This window comes from Bubalus kerabau, chromosome 1 (genome assembly GCF_029407905.1).
Source record: "Bubalus kerabau isolate K-KA32 ecotype Philippines breed swamp buffalo chromosome 1, PCC_UOA_SB_1v2, whole genome shotgun sequence".
Taxonomy (NCBI): Eukaryota; Metazoa; Chordata; class Mammalia; order Artiodactyla; family Bovidae; genus Bubalus; species Bubalus kerabau.
The window spans coordinates 195,940,769-195,964,526 of record NC_073624.1 but is presented as its reverse complement, the minus strand read 5'-3'; the positions used below and the strand labels follow the sequence as shown (position 1 = coordinate 195,964,526).

Sequence of the window (23,758 nt, the reverse complement as noted above, 5' to 3'; positions counted from 1 at the left end):
TTTATTTTTGGCTCTCTTGGGTCTTTCTTGCTGTGTGGGCTTTTCTCTAGTTAGACTGAGGGGGCTACTCTCTAGTGTGGGCTTCTCACTGAGGTGGCTTCTTTTGTTGCAGAGCACGGGGCTCTTGGGCATGTAGGCTTCAGTAGTTGTGGCTTCTGGGCTCAAGAGCACCAGCTCGATAGTTGTGCACAGCTTAGCTGCTTCAAGGCATGTAGGATCTTCCTGGATCAGGGATCAAACCCATGTCACCTGCAGTGGCAGGTAGATTCTTTACCACTGAGCCACCAGGGAAGCCTAAGCATCAAGTGGATATTACATTACATAGGGATGGGGCTGTTATTACCAAAGCCACCAAGAGCTACATCATAAATGAGAGAAGAACAGACGCAAGTCTTCTATACTACATTCAGTCTAGGTCCTGTACTCTGAATAGTCCTGTTTAAATCACGAGTTTTCTTTTTTTACTTGCTAAACTGGTCTGATACAGATTAATAAATACATTTGATATGATTCTACTACAGTCAGTTAGGGAGGGAATGACATCCTTTTCCAAATTATGGTATTATATCTGCTGTTAATATTAACCCACTATTAACTATATCTTTTCTTTTACTTGGACAGTCAGTCAAATAATCCATGGAAAAAACCCAATCTTTAGATTGCACATCCATAGTTGAGGGTATTAAAATGCTCATTATAAAGCCAACACTTACCAAACCTCTCCTGTACCATGAGGGCCACCTGTTTTCCCACCTGAGTGCTCCCGGTGAAGGACAGCAGGTCCACTCGCTCATCCTTGGCCATCGCTGTGCTGCAGGGGAACAGACACGGTCACCCAAGCAGAGAAGCCCAGCAACGCTGGCATCGGACAGTGCCTGACCCTTTCTGGGAGCTCTCCATAAACCGAAATCGCCTCAAGGATGTTGTTAAGGAAGATATTCCTTCTTGTACTGATGGGTGACTGGACATTTCAACTGGAGCATTTCCTCGATGAGCATCTCAGTTATTTTGAAGTCTCTTAAAACTGATTCTTTCAAGAATTAAAAGTTTAGGGACTTCCCTGGTGGTCCAGTGGTTAAGGCTCCATGCTCACAATGCAGGGTGCACGGGTTCAATCCCTGGTCAGGGAACCGAGATCCCGCATGCTGCGTGGCTTGACTAAAAACAAATAAACTCTTCAAAATAAAATAATTAAAAAATACTTTTGAAAAATAATTAAAAGTGCAAAGACTGTAGAAAAATATCCTAATCATCCCTCATGGAAGCTGACTTAGAAAGTCTGTGCTAGGATTTCCAGTTTCTAAGGAAGGTAGACCAGACACTGTCAATCTGAACCTCCTTGCTTATAGCTCAGTGCTTCAAAGGGTGTGGTGTGTGCCAAGCAAGACAGACACAGATTCAGACCAATGCAGGGCTGGAAATGCTTGATGACACTGTGCACGTGGGCTTCCCCAGGTCAGCCCAGAACACATGGGCACTGACACTCGAGGGGGTTGTGCTTAAAGCCCTCTTGCACACACTACTGTTATCATCTGAGCTATACCAAGGCCAACTTGAAGGACTGCACGTCCTAAGTACAAGAACAGAGTGGGTCAAAGGATAGACATGTTTTGAATGTCATGTTTTAAATGACATTTAGATAATACTTTACTATATGCACTCTTTATATAGGAGTTGTATTTTCTAAATAAAATTTCTAAAATGTTCTCACTTATCTAAAAAAAAAAAAAAGTCTTTACTACTCCTTTTTTAGACTGCCCATAAAGTACGATAGATGGAGACAAGAGTAAGACTTTCACCATACCAGTAAGGGTTCTAAGACCTGACTCCTAGGAAACATCACCTAATAAAAAGTCCAGGCCAGTAGAACCAGCTTTTACCATGGTTCAGAGAAAGTATAGTCCGTTCCAGCTGAAAAAGGAGGTTGTGACTTTCTGCCAAGTGAAAGAAGCCGAACGCAAAGGCAACGTGTTGTATGATTCCATTTATAAGAAATATCCCAGACAGGCAAATACAGAGACAGGAAGTAGAAGAGGGGCTGCCAGGGGAAGAGGGAGGGGAAGTGACTGCTCTGTGTCTCAGGCTCTTTTGAGGGGCGGGTAACAAAAATGTTCTGGAATAAGGTAATGAGGATGGCTGCACAACACTGTGACTATTCTAAAAACCACTGAGCTGTATATTTTTAAAGAGAGAACTTTATGGTATGTGAATTACATGGCAACTTTTGAAAAACAACAAATCAGAAGTTGGGTCTCCAGGGTTCCCGTCTTTGGTCACGGAGGAACCCAGAGAATATTCTACGTGTCCTCGGTGGGGAGTGAGACGGCAGAGCACAGCTCCACAGCTCTGCTTTGTAAGTGAGCACATTGATAAATCAAGCGCCAGGAAACCACAGGCTGCACGCTGGCACAGCAATGTGTAACACGAACACCTTACAAGAGTGGCTCTGGGCAATGAAAAAGACAATTCTCACTCACCCTCCAACAACAGCTACACATTAATGAACTAAAACCCGGTGAGATCTGTAATAGTAAAGATTTCAAAACACCACTCTCACCTCCTCCACTATACTGGGTTTTGAAATTCTAGTAAAGATGATTCTAGGTGATCATCCCAGGTCCTTCAGCAGAAAGACACTCTGGGCCTGCTGACTCACCCGATATCTGCTCCACCGCAAGTCAAGGAACAAATTGCACCAGGCAGCTTGTTGTCCTCCAGAACTTTGGCTATTATCCTAGAAAAGAAAAGGCGATTTTAAGGAAGGGACTGATTTAATTTCTTACCATATTTTGAAAAATAATAAATTCCAACCATTTGGCTTTCCTTTTTCAACGTTCACTCCCGTCCCTCAAATATCGAGGCCTCACATACTAGAGGAGGTTTTCAAACACTTAAATGCAGAACTTTTTTTTTCCCCCTAAAAAAAACTTCAGAAGAAGACAGGCGAAATACACAAAAGACCTAAAGCACTGGTCAGGAAGTCCAAGTGATCACTGTTCTCAAATACCTTCTGCCCAACTATGAAGACATCCAGTTCAAAGTGGTAAACTGATTGCAGGGCTTTTGGGGGGCAGGTTGGGGGAGCCCTTTCTCACCACAAATCCATTAAAATAATGTTAAAGAAATAAAAAGGGATATATGGAATAAAACCCAGAAAGATGAAGAAAATGAAGGATAGTTTCCATTAGCCATGAGAGGTTTTGCTGCATCTCTTCCAACCAGAGCCAGCTAGAGAAAGGGTAAAGGATGAGACAGGAAAAAGGTTCCCCAAACCAAGAGGGGATGTGGAGGAAACAGCAGAGGACTCAGGACCTGCTGCAGAACCCCAGAGAAGTTCAGGACTAGTGTCTACTGGCCTCCCACCAACCTCTCAGTCAGGAAACAGTGCCCCACCCACCAGACTAAAGTAAGGTGGACAAGCACAGTCCTTTCTTAAGTCTATGCTTACAACTGAGGCTGTTAGAGTCAAAACGAGAAACACAGTTCGATGCTATTTAAATCTGATGTTAAGTTGTAAAATATGGCTCCAGTAATTTCGATTTCTCTGAAACAGGGTTCTTTCATTGATTTTGAGCTTCCTCAGGAGTAGGTGCCTCAATGGGGCAAAAATTCTTTTGATCCATCACCCCAAGCTACTGGCTACTTTCTACCTGGTATTTCATAAAGATCTAAATCCTATACCCACTTCCATAAAAAAGATACCATTATCATACCCAAGTAAATTCTCCACTTGGCCCCCAAATGTCCTTTACAGCTGTTTTCTTTCCTCCACCCATCAAGGGTCACACGCTCTAGTTGTCATGTCTGAGACTAAGGATCAGGTTGTATGATTCTCTCCAGGGACTCAGGCTGTATCTGCTGTCTGCACAAGCAGCTGACTGCGCCTGAAGGGCAGGCATTTTGCTTTGCACCTGCGGGTAAAAGTTAATCAAACTTTCCCTAATTCATGAGAATCTGACCTTGGGTTAACTCTTCAGTTTTGTTCCTCAGCTTACCTGATAAACGCCAATGTCAACAATGCTATCTAGACAACATGGCTCATGGTAAAGGCAACCCCTGACTTATCACCCCCATCTAAACTGGAATAACGACCCGTGAACTATGACTGGAACCTCATGCTTTTGCTCTTCTCTGAGCGCTGTGGCTTCTGTAACTACATGCCCCTCGTGAGTGGCTGAAAGCCACACATACAAGAATTGTTACAAGACTCTTTGGTTTCTGTGGGGCATTGAGCTTCTAAGCCAAGGTAACCCCTGTCCAGTGTAGATCTCAGCTCCTTTGCCCCAGATAAACTGCTCCAAAAACAACGAATGAAGAGAAATACCTGTACCTGATGCTATCCTCCCAGAAAACTATGTTCCTGTCTATATCCTTCTGAACAGACAGGTACAATATGTAGTCATCTTATGAGTCTGAACAGCAGCTGAATTTAAAAACTCCCCGTGGAAAAAAATAAATAAATAAAAACTCCCAGTGGATGGTATGATACCTTTGGTTAACTCCAGCACAATCTGTCATTTAACTTACTGTCTTCTATCACAAAAATCAGATGATATTCTCAATCATCTAAAAAAAAAATCAGCCATGTTCCTATGTGAACACCTCAAACCTTTCAAAGGTTTAACCAAACAAATATTTAAAAGCACAATTAACTTCATGCTTTAGAATACCAAAGCAATAACTGAAAACACCAAAATAATAATTTAATCAGCTATTTTATAACAACTGGCAAGTCAGTTCACCATGTTCATATTAATTGTTTGCTTGTTTTGTTTTTTGTTTTTAAGGATTATTTTTTAAAATTGCCTAGGGGAATCTCACCATTTTTACGTGTTTTGTATATGGGTTCTTTTTCATATTTAATTTGAACCCTTACCTTGAAATATATTGTTTCCTCAATATCACACATTCCTTTTAATACTGACACATAGTACTCTCTTAGCCGACTTTTTGCTTCCTAAGCCAGTGTTCCTAAATGATCTTCTAATATTAAGGACTCTCCTATGAATAGACTCCATCACAAGCTCTCTGCCAATAATTCTTAAATCAGAGAATGCAGGCCATGAAAACAAAGCATCGTCAAGGGCCCATCATCACCCACACAGGCAGCCATTTTCCTCTATACGTTCTCTAATTCTGGAATGATAAATTAGTAACATGGATTTTAGGAATAAATAAAACAGTAATTTTTAACCAAAAGATGAAATACATTTTAGACAGCGTCAGAAGAATCAGTTGAATAGTATAACCCTTTCTTTGTTTTGCTAAGGTCTATTAAACAAGAGCAATAAAAGTATCAGCCTGAGTAGAAATTAAGACCATTAACATGCTGCATAGTTACAGCATATAGCCCCTAAATTGCAAGACTATTTCTTCTCCACTGGATTTGTTTTTATTTTGCAAGTGACCAAAAAAAAAAAAAAAAAAAGTTTTAAGAGTTCAAGTTCAACATTTATATCAGTATCTGGCATGTTTCCCACGACTTAAATGACATGGCCCTGAAAAGGATCTGTAAACTACACAATGATATAAAAATGTTATCACAATCAAAGAACAGAGTTTATCCAGATTCTATGCTAAAATAAATATGACACTTTCATGTCAGATTAAAAATTCAGTGCTATCAATCACCCTTTTACGATTCTCCCAGACCCAGGAAAAAGAAAGCCACACATACTTACTTTGTGACTGCAACACTGATGAGGGAAGTTGTAGGAGCTCCTTTCCTTGTAAGAGTAAAAAATAAGAACAAAAAATCAGCTTCATTTGGTGACAATCATAAATACCTTTTATTTTTAAGCAGAAGCAACAGTCTTTGTGAGAAAAAGTTCTAAGTAAATAACACAGCCTAATAACTGAAAGAGAAATCAGTCCTTCGGTTTGGTGCCTCTGGGGTCCCAGGGACTAGAACACTTTCATAAGTACAAAAATGGCCCTGAGCAGTTATGAACCTGCTTGCTGCACTGATCACAGGAACTTTACATTAACCTCTGCCTGTTGTGCAAACCAAGTAAAACAGAGATCAATCAACATGAGCTTTCCCTAGAAGACTCAGGGGGCTTCGGAAAACCATACTGCTAGCCTTTGGTAACATGATGCCAAATCATTAAGCCTTCCAACTATGCCTTGCTTATATAGCCTTTGAGTACCGAGAACAACACTAAGATCAGTACAGACTAGTGGGGCAGACACAAAATGGGCAAAGACAATTCTCCTGGTTCTCCTGATGTAAGTTGCTCCATTGAACATGAAAGCTAAAAGCAAGCAACTGTTTTGTCATCTATAAACACTGACATTTCCCCAGCTACCTTTTACTACTGCATATTTTAAAGCGATGTAACATTTAACACAGCAATGAGAATACTGGCCAAGTGCCTCAAAATCACTTGGGAATTCACTATTAAATTTTTACTGAATTAAAAAAAAAAGAATCGTGTTTCTAAAAGAAAGTTGTGACTTATCACGAGTTCTCTTTTCCCTCCTAATTGTTTATTCAGTTTTCTGCTTGTGAAATGTAGCATAATGAAGACTGTATCTGGTGTTCAGTTCAGTTAGTCGGCCGCTCAGTCGTATCCAACTCTGCCACCCCATGGACTGCAGCATGCCAGGGTTCCCTGTCCATCACCAACTGCTGGAGCTTCTCAGGGATTTGGCTCCCAGTTTCTTGCACACCCAGTATCAACAACCTCGGAACTGTCTGAATGACAGAAGGGCCTTTGTTATGCTACTGAAGTAACTAGTGCCCCTCCCCACAAGATAGCTTCAGGATGGGAGGTGGTGATGAGAAAGATCAATCATGGGGAGGGAAGGAGGAAGACTTGAGTTCAGTCACATGTACAGTGATGTACTCAATCATGCCAATGTCATAAAAACCCCATAAAAATTCTGGACGCCGAAGCTCATTGATGCCTTCTGGTTATGAGAGTGATATGTCCTGACCTCACAGGGAGAGGGCAGGGATGCTCTGTGTTTGAAACCCTTCTAAACCAGGCCCTAAATACACCCTTTACAACAAAAGTGCAACCATTAAATACTGCACTTTCTTGAGTTCTGTGGGCCATTCTAATGAATTACTGAAACCAATGTATGTGCAGTGCTTAGTCACTCAGTCGTGTCCGACTCTTTGTGACCCCACGGACTGTGGCCTGTCAGGTTCCTCTGTCCATGGGGATTCTCCAGGCAAGAATACTGGAGTGGGATGCCATGCTCTCCTCCAGGGGATCTTCCCAACCAAGGGATCAAACCCAGGTCTCCCGCATCGGAGGCAGATTCTTCATCATCTGAGCCACCAGGGAAGCTCTACTGAAGCCAGTGGTAACCTCCAAATCTGTAGACAGCCAGTGAGAACTGCAGATGTCCTGAGGACGGGGAACATTTGCAGCTAGCATCTTAAGAAGGAGGAGTCTCATGGAAGATTGAGCCCTTAAACAGGTGGAGTCTGACACTGAGCCCAAGCAATTAATGTCAAAATCGAATTACAGTATACTTGCTTGGGGAAGAAATAATTAGAAGGAAGAGGGTATAAGGTTGTGTCCAAAAGTTAAGTCAAAAAATATAAATTTTACCAATGGTAAAACATGTAAAGAACTAAAACCCAGCATTTCACAACTAGCAGCTGTCACTTGCTGTGTTAACAGAAAGACTAGTAGAAAAAATTTCAACTAGCAGAAAACATTTCCATATGCAAAGTACTACATTTGCAATACTTTCAGTAGTACCTGAAAACGGAGACTTTTACCATCTAACTAGTGGATAAAAAAATGAACCCTTCTTACCAAAGACAAGCATTCCCACAGATCATGGCAATGGCATTGTTCCAGCCATACACGGCCACAGGGAAGTTGAAAGCAGTGATGATTCCAACCAGGCCTACAGGATTCCACTGTTCAATGAGAGCATGGCCAGGTCCTGACGACGAAGAAGGCATGCAACATGCTTAAACACATTAATTTAATGCCTGCCGAGGTCACAAGAACAAAGTCTGCAATATTTCAGTTTCAGAACAAAGATGCACCAGATCATGTGGGGACTACAGATGCTTTGAGCAGATCACCTTACACAGCTGGGGAACACTGGTACATTCATCAGCATACAATAAATGCTGTTATTACCAGACTATCTTATAAACCATAAGGATATCCATTAAGCCTCTACTCCTCAAAGGAACTCTGTGGATCAGGGCAGTGCCAGTCCCATCTGGGAGACAAGGAAACTTCAGAGGGTAAACGAGACATGTCCTCGGTGATGTGATCGCCAACGGCAGGGCACGACCACAATACAGGAGTCACGACTCTCAGGGCCATGTTCCTGACGGTGCTGGATGAAGCCCTCAGCTCACCTCTCTAAATTCAGGACAAGGTGACTCATGTACAGCGGGAAAAAAGTTTTACTAACTACATAAACATTGAATGAATTAACTGTACACATCTTTACATACATATACGAAAACTGAAAATATAAATTAAAACAGTTGTATCTTATAGACCAACTTAAGTCACCATAATCCCACAAGTTGTTGTTGTTCAGTCGCTCAGTTGTGCCTGACTCTTTGCAACCCTGGGGACTGCAGCAGCCCAGGCTTCCCTGTCCTTCACCATCTCCCGGGTTTGCTCAAACTCACGTCCATTGAGTTGGTGATGCCAATCAACCATCTCACCCCACAAGAGCCTTATTTAATCAAAGGCAGCTGAAGCAGTGAAGAACCAGAGCAAGGAGTGCGAAGGTTCATGAAACCTGGCTAAAAGCATTAGGAAGGCTGCACTCCCAACCATCTACCTTTCTGGCCATGCTCAGCCTGTCAGCAAGAACAGGGAACCCAGCACTTGTTCCACCTCACTCCCAGGCCCTCCCTTAGTCCGGGAACCCTATTCTCCCTGGAGGTGATGTGCTGGTACAGTCTCTTCCTCACAGAGCCTGTCTCCTCCTCTCTGCCCCTCCCGTCCGTATCCTTCTCTCCAGGGAGACAGCATAGCTCTGATGACATGATGCCCCCCACTTGCCACACTCCAGCAACCCCATCACTACTGGAGCGGCCCTCAGGATAAAGTCCAAACTCCAGGAAAAGTTCCTTCCAAGGTTCCTCCTCCACCCATCTCTCCCTTCATACTGCGCCCTCAGGCAGGGCTGAAGTAACACAGTTCCCCAAATAAGCCAAGTTCTCCCATCTTAAGCTTTCACACAGGCTTCTTCCCCGTTTAAAACCACCCTTGGGAATACCCTGGCAGTCCAGTGGTTAAGATTTCATGCTTCCACCACAGGGCACAGGTATGATTCCTGGTTGAGGAACTAAGTTAAGATCCTGCATGCCGTGTGGCCAATAAGTAAAAATAAACAAAATTAAAATGCAAGGAATCTACAGCTTTATACATTTCTTGAGGGAAAGGACTACACTTTTTCAACCAAGTATTACCTATTAGATCACTTGGCAGACACTCAACAAGCATTAATTGAATTAATGAAGTCAGTTACCCAAGAGCTTCTGTGTAAATGAATAATCTATTTTTTTAATGTGTAAGCAATTGAAAAGGATTTTAATTGGTGAGTCAGACATTAGAGCAGGCAAAAATCAAAGTTACTTGCTTGCACATATATACCTCCCCAAATTGGCAGTTTCCTTTCTTAACTCTGAAAAACCTCTGAAAGTGTTCACTCTAAAATTAACCTTGGCTAATGGGACTCACTGTTACATAGCAAATTATGGACAATAACTGTACATTTGAAAAGAACTCCCTCTTTCTACCAGCAGGAAATTTGCCCAATAGTCCAAGAGGAAACAGGAAAACGTGATTTTTTAATGTCTTTTCCTGATTATAAATGTAACCTAATTTCCAGTGTGGAAACTTTGGAAAATATAGCAGACAGACAATACCAACCATTAATAATCCTGCCTTGCCAGATAACCAGCATTACTACTTCAGGAGGTTTCCACTTCTGTGCTTTCAATACAGTCACGTGAATTCACCTGCTTTGCTCCACTGACATGGCAAACACACAAACTGTGAAAGCCCTTGTCCCCATCACTGAGTACAGGCTGCAGCACAGTTTAACTGCCAAAGACTGAAAACACCTAAATATCTATTACTTGGGAACTGGTCATCCTTGCAACAAAACAGCCATTAAAAAAAAAAAAAAGATGAAGGAAGCACCTTATTGGAACAATATGAAACAATTTCTAAGATACAATAAGTAGGAAAGGAACACATGGTTTGCTACATATCTGTTTGCACCTGAAAAAGCTCCAGAAAGATACACTCAAGAAACCAGAAACATTTGATACATTCATGGGAATACTATGGAGTATCCCACTGGGAGGAGGAAAATATTTCTTCCTTCACCTTTTTAGTCCTCTTTAATTCTGTGAAACGAAAAATACTATCTTTTCAAAAAAAATCAAAATAATCTAAAAATAAGTTAAGTATATATAAAAAAAAGAAGACAAAAGAAGTAAAAATAAGTACAACTTTCCTATAAAGTTTGCGGTTGGGGAAGGCAATCTTTATGATCTCTTGACAATATCTGCTAATAGACTGCCAAAATTATTTGCTCAGGCTTTGTCATGATTGGACATTTAGGCCATTCCCATTGTTTCCTGTTAATGGGACAATGCACGCCCTAACACTTGAACCTCGGTTGCATTTCAGATTATTTACTTAAATCAAGATTCTGCAAACTTGCATTAAATATTTAATGGATTTAAGGGAAACTTGCATTAAATATTTTGGGGATAGATATTTTTCCAAACCGTTTTCCAGATAAGATGGGTGATTCACTTCAAAGTCTCCATAAAAAAGTGTCCGTCTCACCCATGAACTTACCAACACTGAGCTTTATCTTAAAAAATTTAAAAAGTTTAAGCGTCTTGATCTGATTATTCTCACCTGTTTTAATTTGACATTTTCATATACAAGTATTTTGTGGAAACTGCTCACAACCTGACTTTCTTAGTAAAGAGATTAAACACATTTTCATATACAAGTATTTTATGGAAACTGCTCACAACCAGAGAATCTTGGGGAGTTCTCTGTCTTGGAGTGCAATACTTCACAGAACTGACTTCACTGCTTACTTTCAGAAGGCAGGATGGGTCCCCCAATCATCCGAGATAAGCCAACAGCATAATCACAAACATCCACGTATTCCTGAATTTCTCCCACACCTTCCACCAAGATCTTCCCCATCTCCAGAGACACCTAAAAATACAAAAGACCAAGAAGCATTTTTCCAACAGACTTCCTGCTTTAAACATTAAATTTGAGGTGGGGAAAGCAAAACATTTTGTTTCTGCTTTGTGAGGGTTATAAACCACAGTCTATTCTTATTTTTCTGAAGAATTTTAAAGCCCAAGAATTGTCTTCACCTTTTCCTGTCCATCTTGTTAATCCTTCCTCTAAAGAAAAGATTTTTGAAATATATAAGTTACGAATTTATATACATATTTTTGAAGTACATAAATTATGACCTTAAAAAAATCACAATCTTATACACAAAAGTACAAAACAGCCTTATTCTTCACTCAACGTACTATATATTCACTACAAAAATACTTTACCAAGCTTCCTAGTACTTGGATCTTCTCCCGCAAGGCATCACCAATCTGTCTCACTACTTCTCCTCGCTTTGGAGCAGGAATCTAAGGAAGGAATGGCATTTTAGTGTCTGCTGAAAAGTGTAAGCGCATGTCTATTATCACAGTACTAATGTGCTGTAAAAGAACAAAGCACAACCACATCAAACACGTCTGTTTTGATCTCATCAGTGTCTGACATGACAGGCCTTAAAACCCATTCCAGAGACCGAGAAAATATACAGATGAGACATTCTTGGTGAGCAAGGGCTGTGCCAAGTACAGAGAGAAATTCAGATTGAACACAACTTTTTGGGATGACTCTGCATGCTTAGTTGTTTGTTCCTTTAGCCGTGTCCAACTCTCTGCGACCCTATGGGCCATGGCCTGCCAGTCTCCTCTGTCCATGGGATTTTCCAGGCAAGAATACTGGAGTGGTGGGATGACTGCTGCTGCTGCGTCTGCTGCTAAGTTGCTTCAGTCGTGTCCGACTCTGTGCGACCCCAGAGACAGCAGCCCACCAGGCTCCCCCGTCCCTGGGATTCTCCAGGCAAGAACACTGGAGTGGGTTGCCATTTCCTTCTCCTCTAAATACCTTACATAACCTGTAACCCTGTATGATTCCCAGTGATGTTTTCATATGGCTCAAACTGATTGCAAACCCAAACCCTAAATTCAGCTTACTTAGGCTGGTGTCCAAAATCCATTCAAATCATACCACTCCCTCACGAAATACTTTCTGAGCACTTACTGTGTGACATCAGCAGTACTAGGCACTGGATCTAAAATAATTGAGGCACTCCTGGAGCTCAGGGCTCTTCTTCTCTCTCTCTTCCCCAAATGTACACCAAATATCCTCGTATAGTTTTTCTAATCTAAGGGTAGCCTGGCTTTCTATTAACATTTAAAATGCATCCTGCGCCCCCACTACTTTGAACAGGCAGTTCTACTTCTGGAAATTGAACATAAGTGTGCAAAAGGATAGGTTACAACAGCATTTACTGCAGTGCTGCTTCCAGTAGATAAACAGAAACCATCCAAATGCCCATCAGCACATGATTGGTTAATTATGGAATAGCCATAAAATGGAGGGCTTCCCTGGTAGCTCAGATGGTTAAGAATCAGTCTGCAATGCAGGAGACTGGGGTTCGATCCCTGGGTTGTGAAAATCCCCTGGAGGAGAGCATGGGAACCCACTCCAGTATTCTTGCTTGGAGAATCCCCATGGACAGAGGAGCCTGGTGGGCTGCAGTCCACAGGTTTACAAAGAGTTGGACAGGACTGAGTGACTAAGCACAGAACAGCACATAAAATGTCTGGACACTTTCTAAAAAGAATAAAGAAGATTTATTATAAGGAAAAACTTCTAAGAGCCATAACAAGACAACAACAAAAAAAAGCAAGATAATGCATACGGTAAGTAAACTTTTGCTTAAATTTGATGGAATATACAACAAGAGGTTAATAGTTGCAATTTCCAGGAAATGGAATCATAACATTTTGATTCTCTGCATTTTGTATGTCTGCAACATTTGCTATTTTTATGATACATGCACACTTTTGGAAACAGTAAACAAAAATTGTAACATTAAATGAAACAGCAAAGATCCTCTGTATTTTCTAAGGCATTGAAATGAGCTGAACCAAATTTAGCCCACACATTTATAGCCTTAGCAAATTGGTTAATTTCAACTCAGAATGGCTAATTCAGTACACATGACTATTCTGAGCTTATTTATTCTATCAGTCTTTGAACCACCACTTACTGCATACATTTTATGTGCCAGACAGTATGCTATTCCCCAGGATTCAAGGGAAACAGGGCAGCTAGAATCAACTCCAATGGGGATGGCAGACACAAAACAGGAGATTATAATCTCACGTGGTAAGCGCCATGATGAAGCTAGACTACACAAGTGGACCACCTTTGACTATTAACCCATCGTTACTTGGGGGCAAGGAGGTGGGAAAGAACGGGGCTTTTTAGAGAGTTGAGGCCTTAAAGCATGTTTGGTGTTTGCCATCTGAAGAGGTAGATAAAGTAGAGGGAAATTATGGGGGACAGAGAAGATAACATATGCAAAGGCTAAAAGGCAAGAGAATATGATAATTTCAGGAAACTATAAAGACTTCAAAGAAGTAGGAGTGGAAAGTAGGGGCCACACTGCAAAGGACCAGGTAAAGGATCCGAAGAGCAGTGGGGAAATCACTAGAGGGTTCTGGACTGTGGGGAGAAAAATCACAGTGCATTTTAATTTTTTAGCTGCATCCCACAGCAGGCAGGGACTTAGCTCCCCGATCAAGGACCAAATCCAGGCCCACTGCAGTGGAAGCACAGTCTTAACCACTGGCCCACCAAGAAAGTCCCTCACAGTGCATTTTAAAATACCATTCTAGATGTGGTATAGAAAATGTTACCAGAGGGAGGAAAGATTCAGGCAGGAAATTATGAAGCCAGACAAGAGATGGTGGCTGTCTGGACCACAAAAACAGCAACAGAGATAAACAAACTGTTCAGACCCGGCAACTGATCAAGTCTCAACCCTGGGTACACATTAGAACCCACCACCCAAGGTTTAAACTACATTCCCTCTCAGACCACTCAAACTTGACTTTTTTTCTTTCTTTCTTCCCGTTTCCAAAATGATGGGTAGGAGCAGCAAGAGACAAAAAGAATGTCAGGGTTAAGTATGAGGTGAGGGATGAGGGTGAGCAGGAACCTAGGAAGACAGTCCCATTGCCAGTGTGGGTTTGACCAGCCCAGCACAACAGCACATCAATGACCTTAGACCCTCCTGAGACAGCCACCGAGGGTCCTCGTCCCTGCACACTTCACTCTGAAGTCAGGTTTACAGCGAGCATCAGAGGCAGCCATGAACAGGGAACTAAGAGCACTGAGTTCGTTATCTGCTGAGCCCTTCGGGAAGTATTGCAAAGACAACTGTGTTAAAGGGCTACAGAGACATATGTATACCTATGGCTGAGTCATGTTAATATTTGGCAGAAAACAACAAAATTCTACAAAGCAATTATCTTTCAGTTAAAAATTAACTGAAAAAAAAAAAAGAGAGAGCTACAGGTATCTGGAATCCCATTATGCAGCTGGAGAAGGCCCATTCAAGTTCCTGTCATCAAGAGAAGAGACTCTGGCTTTCCTCCTCACCAGGAATCCAGAAGGAAAGTGATGATACCCACAGGGGATGCAGACGGGCAGAAACAGGTGGCATTTGGACTAAATCAGCTCATGAAAGAAAGCAGCAGAGCAAGAATTCCCAACCAGGTTCTTGGTGGTTAGTTTTAGTTAAGAGAAACATTTTTATAAACTGCCTTTTCATATTGTCATACTCTGTCTCCTTTTTCCTTTAAAAAAAAAAAAGTTCCCTTTGAAAAATTCCAGGTCAAATACAAATGAACTAAATGGAACTGTGGTGTGTCCTCACAGGCGAGGCACCCAGAAGGGTCAGGGCCAAGCAGAAGTAGCCCCATGCAAGTAAAGAGCCAAGAGGAAAAGTGTGTACACCAGGAGGGGGCCAAGCTTTGTTCTGTTCATGTTTGAGGAGTCTTAGAGGCACACTGAAGAAATGCTCTGCTTCCTCCCTAAACTCTGGACTCAGTTGCTTAACTCAAATTCCAACAAGTGGGATTCCCATCACCCAGAAAAGCCACTCGTTCCCACTTAGCAGCCCCACTCTACGGAGAGCAATAAAACTGAAGAGCAGAAAAAGAAAGAACACTAGGTGCGGAGGCTGGCATGACTGTGGAAGAGCAGACTTCAAATCAGAACCTGAATTCAAAAACAGCAATAGCAAAGTACAGCACAATATTAAAGACATCACAGTGCCAACTGCCACCCCCCTGGGCAAAGCCAAGACTGACCTAAAAGTCAGTTCAGGGAAAGAGAAGACCCTGAATTCACACAAATCTTTTTTCAAACAAGACTGTATTTACTGTGGGTACATACACACATATATTGGAAGTTTCTAATCAAAAGTTCCGCTAGCATTCAAAACAGCACATGCAAAGAGTGAATCTTAATGCAACTTATGGACTTCAGTTACTACTGATGTGTCTATATTGGCTCACCAATTATAAGAGGTACCACACTAAGACAGGGTATTTATATAGGAAACTTAGGAGTTCAGAATAAGCCACCCCAGAATGGGCCAGTCCGACAAGTTCTTTGGCTTTACTTTGAGCTACAGATAATTAAGGCCCAGGAGACTCAGGAAAAGATTTCTAACTCCCCTTAACAGCCCAAAAGAAATTAGAAAGGGACCTGTACGAGGAGTTATCACCAGTGAAAACTTTTTTATATCTGACTTATCTGCATGAGAGGGAAAACATCTGCTTACCGAACACTTGCTCTGCTCACATTCCTAGCAACTGTCCTCCTCTTTGAAGCCCTGGGCTCCTACCCCTTTACTTAGCTCAGGATGGTGTATAAGCCTCAACTGCCTGGCTGCCTTTGGGTCTCATATCTTTATGTCTCCCCCTCATAAAAAATTAAAATTTGTTTTTCTCCTGCTAATCTGTTGTATATTGGTTAAGTATTAGACCAGCCAAAGAACATAGAAGAGAAGAATAAAAAATTTTCCTCCCCTACAGTTTCACCCTAAAACTTTTCTAAAACATAGTCTATTAATTGAAAAAAACAAAAGCAATACAGCTGTCCCTCAGTATCCATGAGAGATTGATTCAGGACCCCCACGGATTCCAAAACCTATGGATGCTCAAGCACCTTAAACAGAGTGGTGGAGAAGAGTCAGCACTCCATACCTGCAGATGTGAGCCCTGCAGATGTGAGCCCCGCAGATGGGGAATGAGCTGATTTAAAATAAGTTGACATGGCATCGGTCACTATTCTCTACACTGCTAGGGTGAACTTCACTTAGCACACTACTTTTGGAAGCAGTATTTTCTTTGTTCAAGGATTTTTTCAGTTCAGTTTTTGCTTGTATACAATAAACCCTGAGCCTAACTTATAGCCAAAATTAGTTAAAAGGAAACGTTCTTCCTGCTTTGCACAGAGGCAGTCTCTTGGCTAACAGTAACCCTGCATCCAATTCAGGGCTCTCCTGGAGAGTCTGCCCTTCCCCAAGTCCCCAGAGCGACCACTGATTCCGGAGAAAAAAAAAAACCCCACTGAGGCTCAGCAGTTCCAAACTCAGCAGCAGATGGTTCTAAAAATCAAACAGATACTAAGGTCTACCCCTGTGTGTAGGCATGCTAAATGATTAACTCATTCAACCCTTATGATAACCCAAGAGGTAAGTACACCTGGCCTCCCCTTTCTACAAAAGACAAAGCACACTAAGGCGGAATAACTACCTGGCAGAGCTGGGTTAACCTTTCAGGATATTCCTATAGCTTCAGGCCAAGTATCTCAGGCAGAAAACCAAAAGGGATGTTCAGGGTAAACCGGGAGATCCAGACTAAGCCAGTTCTTGACTCTCCCCTCCTCCAGAGCCTGGCCCTCATCTATCGACAACTCAGGGTGGTCCAGCCCAGCTCCAGTCAGTTCCTACACCTGCTCACAGAACTAGTTGAGACAGAGACGGGGGAGGCAGAATTAGCCTCAAAGCCTCATCAGACTGCCGAGGAACTGGAGCCTAGGCCCTATGAGAGCTGCTGCTGACACCACTCCCTCTGAACCAAGAATGCCGACCTACTGCTAACATCCCCTCCCTGTCCCTAAAAAAAACTTGGAGGTGGGGGAGGAGCATATGGTTTATTTTTAGCATAGATATTCCTTTCTCTTTGCTTAATTTTTGGAGACTTGGCTGTTCATAGATCAGTTGGAGACCAAAGTGTTCACAGATTGTTTACGCTACAACAGTACAGAGTTCTTTTCCCTTTAAAATTACCCTGCTATTGAAGGCAAAATATGGAAACGAGTACTAGTTTAGGACTACAGCTTAGAGATAGTCACAGTCCCCAAGAAGCTCCAGTTTCAGCAAGGGGGTGCTGGCTGCCTCCCGTCTGTCATTACGGTAGGTGTTTGTGTCCCGGACTCTACTTACATCTGCCCAGATGCTCCATGCTTCTCTTGCTTTCTCTACAGTTTCTTCATAGTCAGCCATGCTGGCCTAAATAAATATTTGGAGGGAGACAAAGGGAAAAGGAAAGGGCAGTGACGATCTTCTCCTAAGAACATAGACTTTAGGAAAATAACTGTAAAATCCCCAGTGACCCTAAGATTTGTGGTTTAAAATGATTATCACGGGTTATACTTCCCAAAACTTGCTGGAATTTGCTAAGTTAGAATCTGTACTTTTTAAAACCTTGCCTTTCAAAGCAAGGTCCAGGAGTCCCATCCATGAGCAATACCTGAAGTATATTAGAAATTCAGAACCTCAGGCTACAGCGTAGAGTCAAGAGGTCAGAACATTCATCTTAACCCAAGTCCCCTGGTGATCCAGAAAAACAGACCTCAGTGGAATCCCTCGTGGGTAGTCCTCTCTAAGGGTCTCCTTTTCCAGGGCACATACATTCTCATAGAGTACAGGGTCTCCCTGGGAATGTTTTTTTTTTTTTCGAGCCAGGCAGTGTAGCATGCAGGATCTAAGATCCCCGACCAGGATCAAACACCTGTTCCCAGCAACTGAAGCCCAATATCTTAACCACTGAACCTGGAGGAAAGTCCCTCCCCCAGACATTTCTAAATGTAAAAAGGAAACATTCTTTGACTTTGTAAATTTGTATTACTCAGTGATCACTGGCACAAACTCCCTAAGGGCACTTTGCATTTAAAGAAAAAAAAAAAGCACTTACCTGTCTGACTCTTGCAATGGGCTCATTGTTAGCAGGACAATAGGTGGTGATAACCTAAAGCAAAAAGATGATCTACATAAATAGAAAATGGGGGAGCAGACCAAAAGGAGGAAGGTAAAAAGGAAGGTGGGCGGGGGCGGGAACTAAGATACAATAACCAAACTCAGAACCCTTACGTTGGTGGTGGTGGTTTGGTCACTAAGTCGTGTCGGACTCCTGCGACCCATGGACTGTAGCCCGCCAGGATGCTCTGTCCATGGGATTTTCCAGGTGAGAATACTGGAGTGGGTTGCCATTTCCTTCTCCATTAACTTGTTACAAACAGGAGACTAGAGTTTTCACTTTTGACCTGAACACTCAGAACAACCTTTTCGCCAAAACCCACCCTCGCTATCTAAATATTAGGCATTTAAACAAAAGCCTAAAAGTAACATGTTATTTTGCCTCTTCTTCCATTAACAGACCAAAGTTACAAGTTTTAGGGACTTCCCTATAGCTCAAATGGTAAAGAATCTGCCTGCAATGCAGGAGACGTGGGTCAGGAAGATCCCCTGGAGAGGGAATGGCAATCGGCTCCAGTATTCTTACGTGGAGAATCTCATGGACAGTGGACCCTGGCGAGCTACAGTCCGTAGGGTCGCAAAAGAGTCGGATACGACTGAGCAAACACACTCGCAGTTACACGTCTAGCTTATTCCCTCTCTCCATAACTCTGCCCAGCCTCTGGTCAGAGGTGAAAAGGCCAAGGCTAGACAACCATTCATGCATCGGAGAAGGAAATGGCAACCCGCTCCAGTGTTCTTGCCTGGAGAATCCCAGGGACGGGGGAGCCTGGTGGGCTGCCGTCTCTGGGGTCGCACAGAGTCGGATACGACTGAAGCGACTTAGCAGCAGCAGCAGCAGCAGCAGACAACCATGGGAAAGGTGTGTGTCCACATGAAGTGGAGGGATAAATTAGGAAAAAAAACAACCTAGGTATAGCTTTAAAAGGGCTTTCAGGAAGGGTATTTTATCCATGAACCTAATAATTGGATACCACAGGAAAAACAGGATAAACCCACCAATGGGGGATTGGGAACAATTAAAACCACCTGCACTTCCTACACCCACAGATAACTAAAAGATGCCTTTCCTCTAACAAAGCAGGTTCATTCAACAAACTGTTGGGATGTTATATAACGTTTTCTTACAAGTTTTCTTTCGTATGCAGTCCTCAAAAAAAAAAAAAATCCAAGTAATAACAAGCTTATCTTTCCATCCTAGTCTATAAAACATTTTACTGAACATTATCTGAGTCAAGCTGTTAGGGTCTGGAAATAGAAAAATGCTGAAAATCTGGCCCTCAAGGAAGCTCTGAGCCCAATGACTGAAAAACAGGATTTCAGCAACTTCGAGCTTGCATTCCAGAGGATTTCAAAAGATAATATAATACTGTAGAACATTACCTGTGGCGCACGTCACATGTGAGGAGCCACAGTTAAGTAGAAAAGTCAGATGATTTCCACCGCCAAGTGTGTGGCATTTCGCACTAGAGTGTAGAACTCTGCTGTGCGGTTTTAAGTACGCTTGGGAAGTTCAACCCCTTTCTGCTCCAAAATGAACTCGATTCTCAGTAACACGCAGGACCTAATATTATCTAGTAGTACTTTTAATGGTTCTACTTGAGAAAACGTTTACTATGGACTTCAAAACTTCCCACCCAGTATAAGCCGATAGCGTCCGCGGGGATTAGGGCTGGGCAGTGCCTGTCCCGCCTCCTAGGGCGAAGAGAGGCCGCAGAGATTTGCCCAAGATATGCATACCTCTCCCCGGCCTCCCCAGCTTCCATTATATACGCCGTCGTTTTCCTCGCGGAGCCCCAGCTCCTTCAGCCAAGCATACTGGGGCTGATTGATGAGCAGAGTGGACATGAAGGCGGTAGGCCTGCTCCAAGATCCGGAGAACTTGCTCTTCCTTGCAATGCGCACGCAGAGCAGACCGGGAACGCGCCACATACTGAGTCAGGGATGCGAAGAGCGCCTGCGGCCCGAGGAACAACTGAAGTGGGGCCCCGCCCCCCACCCGGAGGAGCCCATTGGGTAGGCCCGGCCCCGCCCTCGAGTACGCCCCCCGCCGTCGCCCTGCCTAGCTGGATCTTGCGCGGGAGCCGGGAGCTGTAGCCTGGAGGTCAACCAGGGCCTGGAAAACAATGAGGGTGAAACCCGGAGGAAGTGCGCAGGCTACTGCCATCTAGTGAAAGACGGCGGGAACAGCGGCACCAGCTAGGAACTTTTTCCAGCAAAATATTGGCTCTAAAATACAGTGAGTTAGAGCCAGGCCTCTCAGGCTGTAATGTGCATGTGATCTCCCCTAGCTATCGTGTTAAATGCACATTGTGATTCTATAGGTCTGGACTAGGGTCTGAGAGTCGGTATTTTTAACCAGTTCTGGTGGAAAGGAGAGGATTGTTTCCGCCCCTTTGTTACATTACAAATTAGAGTTTTCTAATTAATGAAAAATTGTAAATTGTGGTAGTTCCCTCCAAATATTCTGCGTGGGTATATTCTTGCTTTTGAAGAACAAAGACAGTTTTGATCAATTTCCTTTTTTCTCCATCGCTTCTCTCTTCCTGCAATATTCTTGCCATCCCCACCATCCCATCTGCCACCCTTAATTCCAGTAACTAGGCCTATCCTATTTAAGGGAAATGGCAACATCTCAATCAGCATGATTTGGGCAGGATTTTAAAATATACACACACTCTCAAATCCTTGCATAAATAAGGTGATTCCAAACCTACTTTCCCAAAATATTACTTCTCTGTACTTGCCTTGTGGCCTTCCACATGGCAACCAGACAGTTGAGAGTCACACATTTCTTTCCAAAGCCTGTGTTTTCCTCTCATGGTGCCTTTGCCCTACTGTTGCCTCCACGTGTAAAACCTTTCCTTTCATCTCTGCATTCAAGCTTTATCTGTTCAACCCTTAGAACATAAATGATTTCAACAAATCATGTTGAAATAGGCAGGTATCAAGCATCTACCAGAAACTGTGGTAAGTGCTGGTGATATCTGAATGGTGTTTCCACTTGAAAATGTTATACTTTTCCCCTATTAAGGCAAGGACCGCCCCTGACTCATCCTTGCATGACTCCACAATTCCCAGCATCCCACCAGGCTCACATTCATTTACATCATTGGGAAAAAAATGAACCTATGAACACACCTCAGCAGTAATACGCAAGGATACCCTGTTCAGCATTGGTGATCCATATCAACAACCCAGCTACTTCTGTCCATCCACTCCTAGGACTGATGCACTAATTTCCTTCATTTCCATTCTCAGGCATTTTAATAGAGAATTTAATTCTCCTCGCTTTCTGGCTGCCAGTAAGATTCTTTGTACATGTATCCCAACATCACATCCTTCCATTCTCTTCCCCTCCATTTGATTCAAAAAATGAAAAGACATTTACAGATGCACTAAATTTTAGAAGCAACACATGATGCTCTCAAGGAATGTTAACTTCCATCTCTTCACTAAGTCGAAAAGAGAGGTTCATGGTGGTCTCCCTCTAAACAAGTTTTGGGACGATAGACACTAGCAACTGCCTATATGGAAAATAGGGATTGCATCTCTCTTCCACCTTCTTTTTTCAAAACTTATTTAGCCTGTCAATAGGAGGTCAGGAAAAATCACCAACAATGAATTTTGATGGGGCAAAGCAGGAAAATATAGAAGTAAATGAATCCTATGAAGGCACATTTCACACTTGAAAAAGAATTAAATGGATTATACATGGAAGCATATATAAAAACTGCGAAACCCTACAGAAATTTAAATGTCAGGATATCTTGAACTAATTTTGTATTAAAAGGGGAGGAGTTAGTAGATGCCAAATTCTACTTTCCAAATGACTTATCAAAGGCCTCAGAGAGTGGTTAAAAGACTCTGGAGTCACAGCATAAGTACAAATGACCTGTGCTGGGGAAGTCCTCTGTGAATACTAGCTGTCTTTATTCTTCAAAGATAGTTGGCCAGAAGGCAGAGTGATACAAACATGCATGCTTGCCCCAAGGCAGCAGTAAATTGGAGAAATCACCACCACCCAGAATACAATGTCAGCATCTGATTTTTCAGAACACGAGTGAGTGACACTAACTATTGCTCTGGGCAAACTCAGATTAATCAAGCTCACCAAAATATCAAAATGTGATTTGCAACTAACATGCTGGCTTAGTATTTAATGGGGAAAATTATTCTCAGAAAGGACCAACCATTCACATCCTCTAAATACTACGTTCTCTCCCAGGATACATTCTACCTATCTAGTGGTTTAATGAGCCCAGTGTCAGAAGAAGAGTTATTGATTAATAATATTTGATTCCAGCATTCAATGGTATCAGGCTACTAAATTAACCTCTAGATTCAATGCAATCCCAATCAAAATACCAAAATTGGCAAGCATATTTTAAAGTTTAAATGGAAAGGCAAATGATCTAGAATAGTCAAAACAGTTTTAAGGAAAAAAAAGAACAAATCTACATTACCTGACTTTAACAATTATTTTAACAATTTTACAATTGTTACAAAGCTACAATAATCAAGAAAATGTCACACTGGTATAAAGACAGAAATAAAGATCAATGGATCAGAAATAGGGTACTCAAAAATAGACTTTCACATGTATAGTCAATTTTTAATGAAGGTGTCAAAGAAATCAAAAGAGAAAGAATAGTCTTTTCAACAAAGACTGCTATATTATTTGGATATTCAGGTGCAAAAAAAAAAGAACCTTGATTTCTACTTCATGCTATATACAAGAATTAAGTTAATATGAACCATAGACTTACAAGTAAGAACTAAAACATCTAGTGGAAAACATTGGAGAAAATCTTTAGTGTGCGGGGCTGTTCTATGCATTATATGATATTTAGCTGCATCCCATAATGTTAATAACAGCATGAAAACTTACTCCTACCTCACACTACACACAAGAACCCATTCAGGGGACCTGCAAAAGAAGTAAAATATCAGTTGTCTAAGAGAAGACCTTAGACAACCTAATAGACCTGTCTGTTAGGAGACCTGGAGTCAAGACAGAGGTCTGCAATAGCTTAGCTATGTAATAATCTCCCTTCAGTTACCAAAATAAAATGGGCCAAGTGACTTCTAAGTTCCTTTATAGGTACTAAATTCATATTTCAAAAATATAAATTCATTTTTTCCCATACAGTCTATACTAAGGAAATAATAAAACAAGTTTGTAAAAAGACATGTTCATTGCAAAACTGGCTACACTTTAAATGTACACCATCAGAAACTAAATAAATGATGCTACCTCCATGCAATGGAAAAACTGGGAAGTCATTAAAAAGGAGCTAGATCTTTATATTTTGGTATAGAAAAGCGTCCTGGATAAACAGCTATATTGTTTCTTTTTGAA

At 42.0% G+C, this 23,758-nt stretch overlaps 1 protein-coding gene across 2 annotated transcripts in view; it reads right to left on the bottom strand.

Annotated features, from left to right (window-relative positions):
* Positions 1-20,375, bottom strand: part of ALDH7A1 (aldehyde dehydrogenase 7 family member A1) — a 34,735-nt gene extending 14,360 nt beyond the window's left edge. Inside the window, exons 1-9 of one of the 2 annotated variants that reach the window (XM_055548782.1) lie at positions 20,137-20,375; positions 18,335-18,388; positions 17,584-17,649; positions 11,549-11,629; positions 11,066-11,189; positions 7,776-7,908; positions 5,682-5,726; positions 2,657-2,734; positions 714-811 (exon numbers count right to left, since the gene is read on the bottom strand). In XM_055548782.1, coding sequence (XP_055404757.1) covers positions 714-811; positions 2,657-2,734; positions 5,682-5,726; positions 7,776-7,908; positions 11,066-11,189; positions 11,549-11,629; positions 17,584-17,649; positions 18,335-18,388; positions 20,137-20,328 — 871 coding nt within the window. In that variant the 5' untranslated portion in view covers positions 20,329-20,375. The remainder of the gene's footprint in view (positions 1-713; positions 812-2,656; positions 2,735-5,681; positions 5,727-7,775; positions 7,909-11,065; positions 11,190-11,548; positions 11,630-17,583; positions 17,650-18,334; positions 18,389-20,136) is intronic. The other variant, XM_055548776.1, reaches the window with a different exon arrangement.
* Positions 20,376-23,758: the final 3,383 nt, after the last annotated feature.